Genomic DNA, 17,341 nt, shown 5'->3' on the forward strand with positions numbered 1-17,341 from the left:
GCTCTGCATCATAATTCTAAATGATAAATGCTGTGTTTTCTCTTTTTCATTTTCCACTTTCAGGTTGCTGCATTTAGAGCAATGGTTAACATTTTAACAAGGTACAGTTTATATTTCCTTTATGCTTCAGTTAACATGGTTATCCTTTATTATTAACATTAAATCTCTACCCCATAGGGTGCAGCAGGAGTCTGTTGATGAAGCTGAGAGAAATGCTTTCCTAGTAAACTTTGTTGATTATGCTTTTGATGATTTTGGGGGCCGTCAGCCACCAGTCTATCCTGGTTTGTCCACAGTGTGGGGAAGTTTGGCTCGCAGTAAGGTAAAACTAGTGACCTCCACTTTTCTTCAGCGAAATATTTGGCTTTATATTAAACTTGGGCGTTTACTGGCAAGAACTCTTGGCAATGAAAGGCTTAGAAGCTTAGAAGAATTTCTCATAATCTGATGCGAGATATACATGTTGCTGAATGTTATCAATTCTGGTACTTAGATCAAATAATACAATGCAAAAGGTCAAATCTGAAATAATGGACCTTCAAGTATAAAGAGGACAACTGTCATGGATGACGAGAGATTGATGAATGAAACTTTCATGGATGACGAGAGATTGGTGAATGAAACTTTCTCCACTCTTTTAATAGCAGGCAATTAACAATGTGGCCTCTCCATTCCTTTGTTTTCTCCTGTCAGTATACTGTATCCAATCATTCAATTGTGCTATATCTAGATGGCATTTGAGGTAAAATGGCATGCTTGTTAGCCACATAAGTTTCAAGTATCTATTTATAATGTGCTTGAATGGAGTGGCTGGATTTCAAGGGTCGAAAATCTGCTTTAATAGCAACTGAAATATAGAGATTAAGTGCAGAATCTGAAACATAATAGCAACTTCCAAATGGAACTGGAGAGAAACTAAAAAGTATATTGTTTCTAGGTTCAGAAGGTTAAAAAGGTCCTCTGTTACGAAATAATCCATTTCGTAACTTTAATTGTTTCTTTTAGTCTTTACATTTTAGTCCAGTAGTTTGTCTATTTTCAATTAAGTCCCCAAATTAGTTAGCTGACTCAAGGGATACGTGTTTTAGTCTAATTGCTTTGTCTAGATATTTCCAAAGGAATGCAGCTGTCATATTCCACTATTTAGGGCAATGATTGTACAAAAATTTGGGGTACTGAAAATATGACATATATCCCTTTTTGTTATTTTTTTATTTTTTGCTTTAATTTCCTTGTCTTCAACGTACCAATTGCTACATTTGGTATCAGGAGCCTACCTGGGCAACTAAAATTTTTTATAGAAGTTTCGAACAAGCGCATGAGCCAGATAAAAGAAATGCAGAAACAAAATGTTGAGTCCAACCAAAGGATGGAGAACTGGGTGATGGACATGCATTGCAAAGAGGAGTCACGCTTGGCTCATGCTTTGGGGAGTACATATACAAAGACGGGCCAATCATCGGTGGCCGGAGTTTTTCGGCCGGCGTCAACTCCAAACACCCCAATTTACTCCTCGTTGGCTCCGGCGACACCAAGGGTTTCTAATGTAAGTAGAGATTTCCCTACAAACCCACTCCCAATGATCTCTCGTGTCAGTTCTGGTCCAACCTTGACTGAAGCCCTAGCCTTGCCGACCTTGAACCTTCATTTTCCTCCTCACTCCCTTACACTTACTGTGAACTCCACCATACCTGTCTCTCTCAGCTCCGCTAGACCTTTTACTACACTTTCAGTCTCTAGCCGACCTTTTACACCGTCACATGCCTCATCTTTTACTGGACCATTGACTTTTGGTACTTATGTGCCCATATCTGTAACAGAGTCCCAGACACCAAGCCAAGCCCAAATGCAAATCTTCAATACTGTAGGCCAAGTTCCATTTCAGAATACCCAAATGCCCATTAACCAAATTCCCACTTATCCAGCCCAAAACCAAATTCCCACCTATCCCGCCCAAAACCAAATTCCCACCTATCCAACCCAAAACCATCCTCCATCGGCTCAACAACCCATTTACACTTCTCAAACACCAATACCCACAACCCACTTACTCCCGTACAATGAGATGACCTTGCCTACTCTGTTCTCACACATGGATAACCCTCCTCACATCCTGCGTCACTTGAAAGCAAAATTGGCTTTCCCCGAATTTGATGAAAATAACGTATTAGGATGGATACGTAGGTGTGAATTCTATTTCAATTATTATCGTGTGGCAGAGGAAGAAAAAATGATTTATGTGACTGTTACAGTAAAGGACACCTTGGACTGTTGGTTTGATTCCTTTGTCATTGACCATGGGGGCATAATTAATTGGAGACAATTTTGTTTTGACCTTTGCGAGAGGTATGACGGCACTGGGCCTATGGATGTGGTGACTGTATTCAACAGATTACAACAATGGGACGATGTGCTCAGTTATCAAAAGAGGTTCAAAGAATTGCGTTGTAGAGTGCAAGTGGTGAGACCATACCTCGATGTGCTTTACTTCGTGACTTGTTTTGTGGGAGGATTGAAAACGGAGATTGGACCAATGGTGAAGGTGGCTAATCCACAAACACTGGTAGCATCCTATAATATGGCTAAACTTAATGAGATGGCCACAAAAGCTTCAGTAGAACACCAAGCACCCAAGACATATAAATCTGGTTCTTGTCCTTACCAAAACACCAAAAACCAAACACCTTTTCAAAATTCCAGTCTTACTCTTACCAAAACACCAAACCCCAAACGCCCTTTCCAGTTCCAAAAGCCCAAGCCCCAATTAAAGCACCGCTAACTAAAAACATCACCGGAGAAATTCCCAGAGATATAAGCCTTTGCTTTTGTTGCCATGAGAAGTGGTCTCCGGGACATCAATGCAAAAATAGAACATTGAATGCATTGGAGGGAGAAGAAACATTTGTGGAAGCCTCTGCTGCTGAATTAGCAAATGAGCCTGGGAGGAAATGGAAGAAGAGCAAGGAGAGGTGTCGTTAAATGTCCTTATGGGCCTCGAACAATCTCCCAAAACCATTAGAATTGAAGGTTGGGCTAGAAAGCACTCAGTAGTGGTATTGATTGATAGTGGGTCCAGTGTTTTGGATAGCGTGCGGCGACAAATAGCGACGAGGGCCCGCTTCACTGAGGCGAGAGGCGCGCAGCGAAGCGCTCGCCTTTTTGATGTGAAGCGACAATTTATACAAAAACATAAAATATTATATACATATAACTAAAAACTCGATAACAATAATATATTAATAAATATCATTCAAAAATAAAAGACTCAATAGATAGTCATAGGCTCATAGTTGATAGTCATAGACTCAATATGCAATTAATTCTACTCCATAAGACTATAAATCTATAATTGAAAAAACAGAGCAACAAAAAAATGAAGCTACTGTCTGACTGCCTCTGCTCGATTTTGAAAAACAGAGCAACAAAAAAAAAATACAGCTACTGCCTCTGCTCAATTTTGAAAAACAGAGCAACAAATTGAAAAATAAGAGCTGAAAGAGATGATGGAAGAAACAGAGTAAAGAACCCAAAAACAGAGCAAATAAAGAAAGAAAGAAAGAAGAAGAAAAAAAGAGCGAAGAAAGAAGAAGAAAAACAGAGCTGAAAAGAAGAAAGAAAAACAGAGCTGGGCTGAAAGAGAAGAAAAACAGAGCTGAAAGAAGAAGAAAAACAGTGATCACTGAAGAAAGAAGAAGAAAAAGAAAAAAGAAGACCAGCAATGGTGGTCGACCAGAAGAAGAAGAAAGTAGAAGAAGAAAGGAGAAGAAGAAAAGAAAAGAAAGAAACATACCTGGTAAAGAAGGGGTCGCTGATGGCTCACGATGGAAGAAGAAGAAGATGTGAACCCAAGCCCTAATTTTGTCGCTGAAGGAGAACTGGAGAAGAAGGGTCGCTGCTCGTAAGAAGTGATTTCACCCAAGCCCTAATCGCGACTTAAGTGCCTTTTTTTTTTTTTTTTAAAATAGCGACGCTACGCTCGCTTCTCGCCACACTCTCGCCTCTCGCTACACAAGCAGAGGCGACCGCTATTTTGAATCGCAACGCAACAGGCCCTCTGTAGCGACACACGCTCGCCTCGCGTCGCTACACGCTTTTAGCGCTGTAGCGAGCGCTATTTATAACACTGAGTGGGTCTACCCACAGCTTTGTGGACCCACAAGTGATTAAGCAATTGAATCTAAGAATTGAGTCCAACGAAAGGCCCATGCGGGTGAGAGTAGCCAACAGACAAGATGCTATGCATTCATAAATGTTCCAATTTTAAATGGACAATGAACGAAGAGCTGTTCGAGTTTGATTTGAGAGTGTTGAACGCAGGGGGGAGTGATATTATTTTGGGTATGGACTGGGTCAATACAATAGTTGCAGTAGTGTTACACACTCGTCCTCACAATATTTCATTCCTTAAGGAAGGGAAATTCATTACACTTTTGGGTAAGGAGGAGTAGAGTCCGTTGGAACTTAAGGATGCTAAGACCATTAAAAAACTATTGAGTTTGGGTCAGTGCATCTTCACAGCCCAATTGGTGGCAGAAACGACCCCACATAAGCCCACAATTCCAAGACCAATTCAATTGTTGATACAGAAATACTCAGAGGTGTTTCAAGAGCCTAAGGGGTTACCACCGACAAGGAAGAATGATCATTCCATTGGTAATAAACCCAGTCAATCAAAGACCTTATAGGTACTCGTACGAACAAAAAAATATTATCGAGAAGATGGTGAGGGAAATGTTGGCAGCCCAAGTGATTTCTCATAGTTCTTCTCCATTTGCTTCCCCGGTGATCTTAGTTAAGAAGAAAGATTCATCGTGGCGATTTTGTGTTGACTATCGCAAACCCAATGAGATCACTATGAAGAATAAATATCCCATTCCAGTGGTGAAAGATCTGTTAGATGAGTTACATGGGGCGGAATGTTTCTCAAAATTAGACTTGAGGTTCAGTTATCATTAAGTTCGTATGAGGAAAGATGATGAGTATAAAACGATATTTAGAACACATCATGGCTTATTGGAATTTCGTATCATGCCCTTTGGACTGACAAATACACCCGCTACCTTCTAGTCTTTTCTGACGACATATTGGTGTATAATGCCAAGCTGGAAGAACACTTACAACACCTAGAGTTGGTGTTTGAGTTGCTAAAGAAGAACTAGTTGGTTGCCAAATACTCTAAATGCAGTTTCGCCCAAAGTCAGGTTGAATACCTTGGTCACATTATTTCAGGTGAAGGGGTTAGCACAGAGCTGACTAAAATTGAAGCCATGGTGACTTGGCCTAGGCCCAACAATTTGAAGAGTCTGAGAGGTTTCCTAGGCTTAACGGGTTACTATAGGCGCTTGATCAAGAACTATGCTGTGATAAGCAATTCCCTCACAGAATTGCTCAAGAAAGGAGCTTTCCAGCGGACTGACTTAGCCACCAAGGCTTTCGAGGAACTGAAGAAGGCAATGGTAAGGGCTCCTTTACTTGGCTTGCCCAATTTTTCCCAACCTTTTGTCATTGAAGTTGATGCAAATGGGATAGGGATAGGAGCAGTGCTTATGCAGAGCAAGAAACCTCTTGCGTACCTCAGCCAAACTCTCATTCCCAAGCATTTAGGCATGTCCACCTATGAAAAGGAGCTGGTTGCTCTTTTGATGGCAGTGGAAAAGTGGAGACACTATCTATAACCTAATAAATTCATCATCCACACCGACCATTTCAGTCTGAAGTACCTTCGTGACTAGAGGATAACAACAGCCTTACAGCACAAAGGTATCACGAAATTGATGGGCCTTGATTATGAAATCCGCTATAGGAAAGGTACAGATAATGTAGTGGCAGATGCCTTGTCCCGCAAACACGAAAATTCAAAAGAATGCCATGGACTCTCTGTAACACAACCTAAATGGGTTGAAGAAATTGTGGAGAGTTACAACAATGACCTAGTGGTCCAACAACTCATTGAACAACTGTGCTTAGATGCAGCCGCAGTACCAGACACCACTTATCAACAGGGAATTCTTCGAAAAAATGGACAAGTATGGGTTGGAAGTAATGGGCATCTCAGGGAAAGACTTATTGAAGAAATGCATGCCACTCCTTGGGGGGGACGTTCTGGTATTCTTTCCAATCAACAGAGGCTAAGATCAATTTTTTACTGGCCTTAATTATTGAAAGATGTCAAGGAAAAGGTGAAGGCTTGTGCGATTTGCCAAAGGAACAAAGGGGAAAATGTTTCTTACCCCAGATTATTACAACCATTGCCCATTCCCTCCAAAGCATGGGAGCATTTGACAATGGATTTCATCGAAGGCCTTCCAAAGTCACATGGGAAAGACACCATTCTGGTAGTCATTGATAAATTCACCAAATATGCACATTTCTTAACATTATCCCATCTCTTCAATGCAGCTCAACTTGCTTAATTGTTCTTGGATAATGTTTTTAAATTGCACGGTACTCCTTGCTCGAGATCCACTTTTTGTCGGTAATTGTTGGAAAGAATTGCTCAAAGGATTACAAATCCAACAGAAACTCAGCACAACATACAATCCACAAACGGATGGCCAATCGAAGAGGTTAAGTAGACGTTTGGAGACATATTTACGCTGTATGATTGGCCACAAACCTAAGGATTGGAGCAAATGGATTCCATTTGCGGAATTTTGGTATAACTCGAGCCACCATTCAGCAATTGGCATGTCACCATTCAAAGCTCTTTATGGGTATGAACCTCCACAGCCCACCTTTGAGCTAGTGTCGTAGACAAAATTAGAGACTGTGGATCAATTGCTAGTAGAAAGACAACTCATGAGTAAGGTACTACGTGATAACCTCCAAAAGGCACAAAATAGGATGAAGCAATTTGCCGATAGGAAAAGAAAGTGACCGAAAATTTGAAATTGGAGATATGGTGTGCCTCAAGCTTCAACCTTACTGCCAAACATCTGTGGCTATTCGCAAAAATCTGAAATTGGCGGCTAAGTATTTTGGACCCTACAGAGTCATCAGAAAAGTTGGATCGGTGGCCTGTGAACTCGAACTTCTGGCAGAATCAAAAATACATTCTTTGTCTTCCATGTGTCGCAATTGAAGAAACAAGTTGGTTCAACTTGTTGCAGTGTTGTCAAAGGTGCGCTTAAAGCGCGTTTAAGCCCTGGAGCGAGGCTTAAAACACGTTGAGCGCTTTGCCTCGTTTTGTGGGCGCTTTAGTGTCGCATCAAAGCTTTAACACATACTTTTCCTTGCTAATGAGTGTAATTCTGAAAAGGCGACCTTAAACAATTGATATTTCATTTTATCATAAAAAAAAATTTCAATTTCTTTGTCCATATATTTGTTATTCATGCTTATAATGATTAGTCTTGGACTACTATGCATACTTTTACTTTTTGCGCCTTTTTTCATTAAAGCCCACACTTTATTTGCGCTTTGCGCTTAAAGCCCCAACGGACCTTAGAGCTTTTTTGCGCTTTTCGCCTTTGATAACACTGTTGTGTTGCCCTCAGTTGATCCTCCCTATTGCAACAATGAAGGTCAAGTCTTGATAGAACCAGTGGCAATCGTAGAACGACGCATGGTAAAAAAAGGGAATAAAGCTGCCATTCAAGTTTTAGTACAGCGGGCTAATTTACCTAAAGAAGAGGCCACTTGGGAAGACTACTCTTTTCTGCGCTCCCAATTTCCTGAGTTTGATCGGCAACCCACCGGCGACGATTAATGTTCTGAAGGGGGATGGAATGTTATGAAATTATCCATTTGTAACTTTAATTGTTTCTTTTAGTCTTTACATTTTAGTCCAGTAGTTTGTCTATTTTTAATTAAGTCCCCAAATTAGTTAGCTGACTCAAGGGACATGTGTTTTAGTCTAATTGCTTTGTCTAGGTATTTCCAAAGGGATGCAGCTGTCATATTCCACTATTTAGGGCAATGATTGTACAAGAATTTGGGGTACTGAAAATATATGACATATTTCCCTTTTTGTTAATTTTTTATTTTCTGCTTTAATTTCCTTGTCTTCAACGTAGCAATTGCTACATCCTCATCCAGTATAACAGAAAGAAGTAGCTGCCATCACAACCCCATGGCAATCTATGTATAAGTGATACTTAACCCTAGTGTTGACCTAGTAAAGTTACATGGTTCATACATATCAACTAGGAGCAAAGATAAGGTTGGGCAGTTCTACATAACACTGACTCATCAGAGAAAACACAGAAAACATATAGGGATTTAGCACTTAGCAGGGGACTGCCAAATCAGAAAGTTCTCTATAAGATGCTCCTGCATCATTTTTGTATGGTTTTCTATCTTTTTGGTATACTTCTTGTATATGGCACCTTGTTCCTTTTGTTTTAATGAAATTTATTACTTTATAAAAAAAAATATTCTCCTGCATCATTAAGACTGGAATTTCATTTAGTAGGTGAGCTTTTCGATCCAAGTTTATCATGTTGACTTCTGCACTGTCATTGTCAGCTCTAGTTTACTGCACAATAAATATTTTAGTGTCACAGAAATGGACTCTATGTATATGACATCTGTTGGTTCAGAAACTAGGGAACCATTCAGTTGTTTTTTTCTTATGTTTTAACTACTTTTGGTTTCTGTTATAGGCAAAAGGGTACCGCGTTGGGCCAGTCTATGATGATGTCCTGGCAATGGCTTGGTTTTTTCTTGAGCTGATTGTCAAGTCAATGGCACTGGAGCAGGCTCGATCCTTCTATCACAATCTTCCATCGGGTAATTGCAGTTGGGCTTGCTTCGATCTGTCATTATTGTTATAATCTTATGCTTTGTAATCATGCTTTGCTCTGAATCCTCTTTTCTAAAAAGTGCATTCAAATAAGGTCTTTACAAAGGTTGTACTCATTGTTTTCCTTCTACCTGGTTATCTTACAATACAGAGTAATAGAAGAAAACTGATCTTTTGCATGTGATCAGGAAAAAGAAACAGTTGTAGTTTCCCAATTCCATAAGTGATCTATATTAGACGGTCTTTTGACCAGATCTCCTTCAGCCCTAAACCACAGCTCTAGTAGGTGTTAGACGATCATCTGAAACTGTTATATCATGTTATTTGACTGGATAATCCTAATGATACATCCTGGATAGTGCGGATTGCACAGAAGCACGAACTTCAAAGTCGTTAGGATGGAATATCTCAGTGTTGTATTAGCTAGTGATCAGAAAACTCGATTAAGGTATTCAAGGCATTTGTCATTGCGTAACGCACTGAGGGAGAAAGATAGAAAGAGAACTCCTAATTAATCTGGAAAAGACTAATATATAAAAGAATCTTACAACAAAGAGAAACAATTAAAAAAGTTCCAGCAGGCCGATCTACTCAAAAATTTACAAGTCGCGATAAACCGATACATAAGACTTCAAAGACTGAAGACATAGAAGAATATGTTGCTTTCCTTTGAGTGCAAGACATGCCTTTGGCTTTATATGCTTTGTCAAAGTCATTTGATTTTGGATTTTAGTGTCAAAAGTGCACACACTTTTCTCACTCTCTTCAATCTTCCTATTTACACTCTCTGGCCCCATAGCAATCACTCTCTGTAGACCACAATTATATAATATATATGGGTAGATGCTAGATAAGAAATAAAATTGTTTAATATGTAAGTTGGTAGCTTTGGTCAAACCTTTTTTCATGTGTCTCTTCTACATAATAGTCTAATCAATGTGCAATGGTTTTGCTTTACTACCCAACAATCTCATTTTCATTTAACGATGTATTCAGGTTGTCGAATCCATTTATATCCATCATGAATGGTGAGCCTGTGTTTGCTTCGTGGTTTCTTAGCATTGTTTTGAGCTAATAACCATGGCTTCCTTTAGAATAATGCTCATTCAGAAGTTAGGTTTTGGAGTCTTAGACTACTTGTTATTCAATTGGTTTGGATGCATTGTCATTCTTTTAAAAATTAGATTGTTGACTGCTGAATAGTTGTGTTTTGAAATTCACCAAATTGGGGCTTTATATTGATAAGCTGCATTTCGTCCTTTTGAGCACAGGTGAAGATGTCCCGCCAATGCAGTTGAAAGAAGGTGTTTTTAGATGTGTTGTTCAATTGTATGATTGCCTTCTAACAGAAGTTCATGAACGCTGCAAGAAAGGTCTAAGCTTGGCCAAGCATTTAAACAGTAGTTTGGCTTTCTTTTGTTATGATCTTTTATCCATCATCGAGCCTCGACAGGTTTTTGAACTGGTAAGCTTTTCAAACTCGACTTTTGCTCTTCATTCATTTTTAGTATTCACCCCTAAAACTGTTATTCTTGCTCTTCATCACTCAGCCTATATTTCCTCTCTTCTCCAGTCGATGGTTGTGACATAATCCGGTGCTTCAGTTCCTATTGGAGTCTTCCTAGAGGTGTTTAGACTTCAGCCCAATATTTGAATAGTTAAGAAGTCTGGGAGCTCTGGAGTGCTATCTCCAAATCTACTCAGCAGTCATCTGCTAATATAGTTTCTCCCCTACTTCAGAGAATCTTCTTCCGCCATAATTGTGCTTCCCAAGATGTTCTGATCCTTCCAATAGTTTACTTTCATCGTCCGGCCATTTATTCAGTGCTGCTAAATTTATTTATCTCCTAATCATTGGCACAAAGGTGGAAAATTTGCTGTTACTAGAGCCTTGCTCAACTAAATTAAGATCCTTTTGGCCACATCCAACCAGCTAGGGTTGGGGCTAATCTCAAGTGTGATTACTGTCTCTCTCTCTCTCTCTCACACACACACACACACACACACACACACAATATTATTACAATTAGAACAAATCTACCATACCTATTTTTTTTATATTCATTTCTTTCCGTAAAAAAAAAGAAGGTATGGTAGGTTTGTTCTAATTGTAATAATATTGTAGGTATTATCCTATATTCATATACTAATCTGTTTTTGTTCAATTACGACAAAACTTTCCTAAGCACTCTGACGCTAGATCCAGAACACCACATTCTACATATAAAACAACAATAACAGCCTCAATCGCAAACTAGTTGGGTTGGCTATGTGAACCCTCAAAATACATTTGGGCCCGATTTGGAACAGTTCATATCTACACCGAATTTATGTTATAAACTTTTATACTGCCAACGCCTTACATGATTTCTTCTTTTTTTCTTTTCTCACCAGCACATACCAACCAGTCAAAGTTTCCTTGGTTGGCTCAGAAATTTGTTCTCCAAGAGTTGAGTCAGAACACTAATCCACACCTAATTTGCACTAACAACCTTCTTATTACTAACAAGGTTCCTATTTCTTTTCACCACCATTGCAATCAGTGGAATCTTCCTTTTTGCTCAATTAACTAAACAAGCTTCTCTCCTGCAAGGAAATAATCTCTCTATGATAATTACTAAACATGTTGCATCTGCTAAAGCTTCAGATTAGAAGTCCTCGATCTAGTTTTCACTGTTTGGTATACTATTCCTTTAACATTAGAAGAAAATACCAAAAGAAACTGAATTTCTTAGCATGATTAAGGAAAAACAGAAAGTTGATTATGTATGCTTAAATGACATTATTTACAGAAAGATGTTATTGTGTTGGTCATATTTAATTTATTAGGAAACATAGATTTTCTTCATCCCTGTTGGTTTATTCAGCACCAAGTAGAGTTTTCTTTATATCATTATGCTATGTTATGTTACTTTAAATTGTTCTATTAATTATTCTTCCCACAGTCTAATAAATATACATCTTCCCCATTATTGCTGTCGTGTACAGGTGTCCTTGTACCTCGATAAATTCTCTGGAGTGTGTCAGACGGTGCTGCATGACTGCAAGCTTACTTTTCTACAAATTATATGCGATCACGATCTTTTTGTTGAAATGCCCGGACGAGATCCTTCTGATAGGTAAATGTTCAAATATTTTCTGCCATCTTATTTTGTTCAAATATTTACCTTGTTTATATTGCTATAGCACTACCCTGTTTTATAAGACATCTATTCTCCAAAGTCAAATGGCTAATGTTCGGTTTTTGAAAAGTAAAATCTATAAGTTTATTATATATTTGAAAACACAAAGAACTTCGAATTCAAATATACTTTAAATAAGGAAGCCAACAACAACTACAACAACAACATGATTAAAAAAACATGATGACCAAGTAGGTCAATAACTGGGAAATTCAAAGACTTTTAGAACGAATTGGAGCATGAACGATCCCTCGTAAAAGTTATCTGGATGGGAAAATTTTAAATATATATATTGAAGGGGTGCCTGCCTTGTACAGAAAGGCTACTAAAGGACATAACAAGGACTGAAAATTGCTTAAGAGGTCCTAGATATAAACAGTCTAGTCTATACTAGCAGTAACCTGCCGTATGAGTAAGATTGCTGGTTAATAAAGCTATTGTTTTACCGCCAGAGAAGCAGAAAGGAAAAATATGCAAAGAGTAGGCCTTGAATATGTGAATCTGCATTTCAATTCCTCATAATAAAACTGGTATAAGCGCTGTGAGGAATAATGAGAAAATTGTATTATTGATATTATTAACTATAATACAATGAGCCCTATTTATAACTATACACAATACATACTCTACTCCGAAGAATGCAGACAACTACGTCCCAATGACTATCACACGGAGAATCCATTAACTGGCTCACAACACTCACAGGAAAGGAAATGTCAGGTCTAGTCACTGCGAGGTAGCATCTCTTAGCGGTTCTCCCTGTCATGGCAAAAGTTTAGAGTTCGGATCCATGGGAGTGTCAACGGGTCTACAACCTGTTATTCCTGTCTCCTCAAGAATGTCTAAGGCATACTTCCGTTGTAAGATCACAAAACCTGACCTAGACTGAGCGACCCCAATACCTAGAAAATACTTTAATCTGCCCAGATCCTTAGTCTGAAAATGCTGAAAGAGATGTTGCTTCAACTTAGTAATACCATCCTGATCAAAACAAATAGATAACAGACCTAGTCTAATCCGACAAGTGGTGTCTGGGGTGTACGCAAATCTTACCCCTACCTGATCATTGTTGGTAATAATAATATCGTCAATAAAAACCACCAAATACATACAGAGATTTAAAGCAGAATGCCAATAAAACACAGAGTGATCAGCTCCGACAAGTGTCTGGGGTGTACGCAAACCTTATCCCTACCTGATCATTACTGGTAATAACGATATCGTCAACATAAACCACCAAATACATACAGAGATTTTAAAGCAGAATGCCAATAAAACACAGAGTGATCAGCTTCACTATGAGTCATGCCAAACTCCTGAATAACTACACCGAACTTATTGAACCAGGCTCGAGGTGACTGTTTTAGACCATAGAGTGACCAGTGCAACTGACATACAAGACCTCTAGACTCCCCCCGAGCAACAAAACCAGGTGGTTGCTCTATGTAAACTTCATCCTCAAGATCAAGATCACCGTGAAGAAAAGCATTCTTAAGGTCCAACTGATAAAGAAGCAAATGGCGAGCAACAACCATGGATAGAACGAGACGGACTGGTGCTATTTTACCCACGGGAGAGAATATTACTATAATCAAGCCCAAATATCTGAGTATACCCTTTGGCAACAAGGCAAACCTTAAGCCGATCAATCTGGCCATCTGGATCAACTTTGACTACATAAACCCAATGACAACCAACAGTAGATTTACCTAAAGGAAGACGAACAAGTTCCCAAGTACCACTCGCATGTAAAGCAAACATCTCGTCAATCATAGTCTATTGCCATCCTGCATGGGATAATGCTTCGCCTGTAGATTTAGGGATTGAAACAGAGGACAAATAAGATACAACAACATAATGGGGCGGTGACAGATGATGATAACTTAAACGAACATATTGTGGATTAGGATTAAGTATGGACGGTATACCTTTTCGAAGTGCAATCGGTGGACTAGTAGGAGAAAAGTCTGCAGTAGGAGCAGGGTCAGGTGCATGACGTGAATCAATTGGGCCTGATTCTGGACATGGACGACGACGATAAGTCAAGAGTGGTGTTCCTGTGGCTGGGGATCTAGGAGAGCAACACTAGATTCCTCCACGGTTGATATGGGTAAGACATCTGTGAGTGAGGATGTAGGAGGAGCTATCGTAAACACTTCTAGAGTTGGTGTAGGTAAGACCTTCGATATATCAAGGTGAGCAGAAGAGGTGTAAAGTAAGGTCGAGACTCAAAAAATATGACATCAGCTAGTATAAGGTACCTACGAAGATCAGGTGAGTAGCGATATCCCTTTTGAACTCGAGAATAACCAAGGAAGACACACTTGAGAGCACAAGGAGCTAACTTATCTTTTGCTAGAGCTAAGTTATGAACAAAGCATATGCTCTCAAAAACACGAGGAGGAATAGAGTATAAGTGTGACTGAGAAAATAATACTGAATGCAGAATCTGACTCTGGATGAAAAATGAAGGCATTTGATTAATCAAATAACAAGCCATGAGAACTACATCGCCCCAAAAACGCAGCGGAATATAGGACACAATGAAAAGTGTACGAGCAGTCTCAATGAGGTGCCTTTTCTTTTTCTTTGCTACCCAATTCTACTGAGGGGTATACAGACAAGATGTCTGATAAATAATTCTCTATGAAGTCATAAACTGCTGAAACTGAGATGATAAGTATTCTAAGGCATTATCACTGCGAAAGATGCGAATAGAAATGCCAAAGCGATTTTTTATTTCATCACAAAAAATCGGGAATATAGAAAACAACTCACTTTCATTAGGAAAATCCAAGTACATCTTAAGTAATCATCAATGAAACTAACAAAATAACAAAATCCTAAGGTTGAACTTACTTTACTAAGACCTCATATGTCAGAATGAACAAAAGTAAAAATAGACTCTGCACGACTCTCAGCACTACGTGAAAATGTGGCTCGAGTATGTTTTCCAAGTTGACACGACTCATAATCTAATGTAGTCAAACTAGACAAACACCATCTTCTGAAGCTTGGATAAACTCGGATGTCTCTAAAAGTCTGTGAATTAGCTCTGGAAGATCTGTAACTAAACATGTTATGGAGGGATTGAATGAGTTAAGGTAGTAAAGACCTTGTGATTCACGCCCTGTGCCAACCGTCTGTCCCGTACTGCGGTCCTTCATAACAAAAAAATTATCAATAAAATATATACCACAATGGAGGGCACGAGTCAAATGACTAACAAATACAAGATTAAAAGGACAACCGAGGACATAAAGAACAGAATCTAAAGTGATAGAGGATAGGGGGTTAGCTTGTCCAACTCCTTTTGCTTTTGTTTGGACTCCATTGGCTAAAGTAACATTGGGAAGAAACTGTAAATAAACAATATATGTCAAAAGTGACCTATTACCAAAAATATGTCCATGACCCACGATCCAAGAGTAGTAGACTGGGAAACTCAAGCAAAAGAATTACCAGCAACAAAAGTATCAATCTGAGCAACATAGGTTATATAGGTGTCTGCTTACTTGCTCGATACTGAAGAAACTTATTATATTCCCCTGCAAATAAAGACATCTCATGTTTACCTGCAGTCTCGGTTTGAGCAACTTGAGCATTTTTAGATAGCCGGTCATGCAAAGTGTAACGCACCTCTTGAGTGTGTCCAAGCTTATTACAATAATAACAACACTTGGGTCGAGATCTTCTAAAATGACCTTCTCTGTTTGGAGGTGCCCGACTTTCCACTGTCTTGGATGCGAGAACAGAGGATTCATCTATCTTTGATGAGATTACTGGTGACTGGGTACTGCAGCAAGGCTAAGTAATCGAGAGAATAATTTGTCAATTATAGGGACAGTCGGACTAGCCAAAATCTGGTCGTGCATTGAATCAAGGTCATTACCAACAAGTGTAAGAACTATTAGCATCTTATGTCGTTGCTCTCGTTGCTTTTCAACACTAGCAGAAACGAGCATCAACTTCTCAAATTCCGTACTTCGGAGCCCTTGCACCACAACTCAATACAGAAAGCCCAACCTAAATAGTTTGAACTTCCCATTAAGGGATCCGAAGTAATCATGAATCTTGAATTTCTGGAACCCGTATTTTTAGAACCAAATACATCAAATCCCAACGACATTGTTGGATTGAAGAAAGGTCTAGCAAAAATATCACCAAATAATAGAAAACATTAACGGGATCTTGCCGAAACAGGCAAAGGAAACATCGTTTCTGCCGGAAAAATTTCAAAGTGATCGGAATAAAAGAAAATAGTATGGTTAGGCTCGGAATCACTGGACTACCAAACTGTCCTAAAAGACAATTAATTAAGTAATTAACAACTATTCCTCAATCCGGCTATATGTGTTCTCTATATCCATTTCATCTGTTTGGACTTATTTCATTCTAATATGGATTTAATGATTTGTCTTTTAGCAAATTAGGAATTCTTTTAACTTAAAATTGTATGTCTCATACTTATCCGTGTCTGACATAGGTTAAATAAAGCTAGATCTCTGTAAGCCAACAGGTATAAGAATCTTCCTGTATCTCCCCTGATGTTCTCAGACTTGTGATACTCCCCTCGTAATATCATTTTCACCATTTATGTATTTGATATTGAGTTCTTTCTTCTCAAGCACCCATGACCCACCAAGGACTCTCTTGACAACAACATTAAAGTACCTAGGACAGTATGACATAAACAGTGAAAGTTACTCTAAAAATTGCGTAACTGCTTTTGATTAGGTTATAAAAGAGGTTTCACGATGAACCATTTTGTGTCTTTGATCACAAGGAAAATGATGCATGTGTTAGCGCAAGTCCAAGTGAATGGATTTTATTTTAAATGAAGCCTCAGTTTAAAACAAAAGCAGGGGAATGCCTTGAATAGGGGCTAATTTCATAAATGTTTGTGGTTGTTGAGAAAGGAACTTAATGCGAAAGGCTTATGATATTGAGGGCAAGACGTCTAATGATTGCATAGTTGTAACAGGCCCTATTTGAACAAACTAAATTCTAATTATTGTCTAGATATCTCATCTCAAAAAAAATTATTGTCTAGATATCTAATTGGGATAAAGGCAAGATCTTTATTGCTATGAAGAGGAATCTTGCATACAAGGTACATAGACAACTAGATAGATAAAATCTGCAAGCACACATGACTGTGTTGCAAATAGCAGCCAATCATCAAAACAGATTGGAATGTCATGTCTGCACCTATACAAATTCCACTAATACCTACAGAAGCGTTTTTTTCCTCCTTCCGTGCACTTCTGTTTCTCTCCTTCAGCATTTTCCACATGAATTCTAGAGGAGACACCTCCCATGCTTTTCTTCTATTCCTTTTCCTTCTATACTGTCATTTGATGAGCAGCTCCCTAATGGTTCTTGGTATTACCATTCAAGCGCAGTAAATGATACA

The 17,341-nt window shown here is 38.8% G+C and overlaps 1 protein-coding gene across 1 annotated transcript in view; it reads left to right on the plus strand.

The window, feature by feature from the left end:
• The window catches only part of LOC107798217 (guanine nucleotide exchange factor SPIKE 1), a 56,536-nt gene that overhangs the window by 26,017 nt on the left and 13,178 nt on the right, over nt 1-17,341 (plus strand). Inside the window, exons 17-21 of the mRNA XM_016621191.2 lie at nt 64-101; nt 178-322; nt 8,604-8,730; nt 10,015-10,208; nt 11,732-11,862. Of these exons, the coding sequence (XP_016476677.2) occupies nt 64-101; nt 178-322; nt 8,604-8,730; nt 10,015-10,208; nt 11,732-11,862 (635 nt within the window). The remainder of the gene's footprint in view (nt 1-63; nt 102-177; nt 323-8,603; nt 8,731-10,014; nt 10,209-11,731; nt 11,863-17,341) is intronic.

This window comes from Nicotiana tabacum, chromosome 15 (genome assembly GCF_000715075.1).
Source record: "Nicotiana tabacum cultivar K326 chromosome 15, ASM71507v2, whole genome shotgun sequence".
NCBI classification, from domain to species: domain Eukaryota; kingdom Viridiplantae; phylum Streptophyta; class Magnoliopsida; order Solanales; family Solanaceae; genus Nicotiana; species Nicotiana tabacum.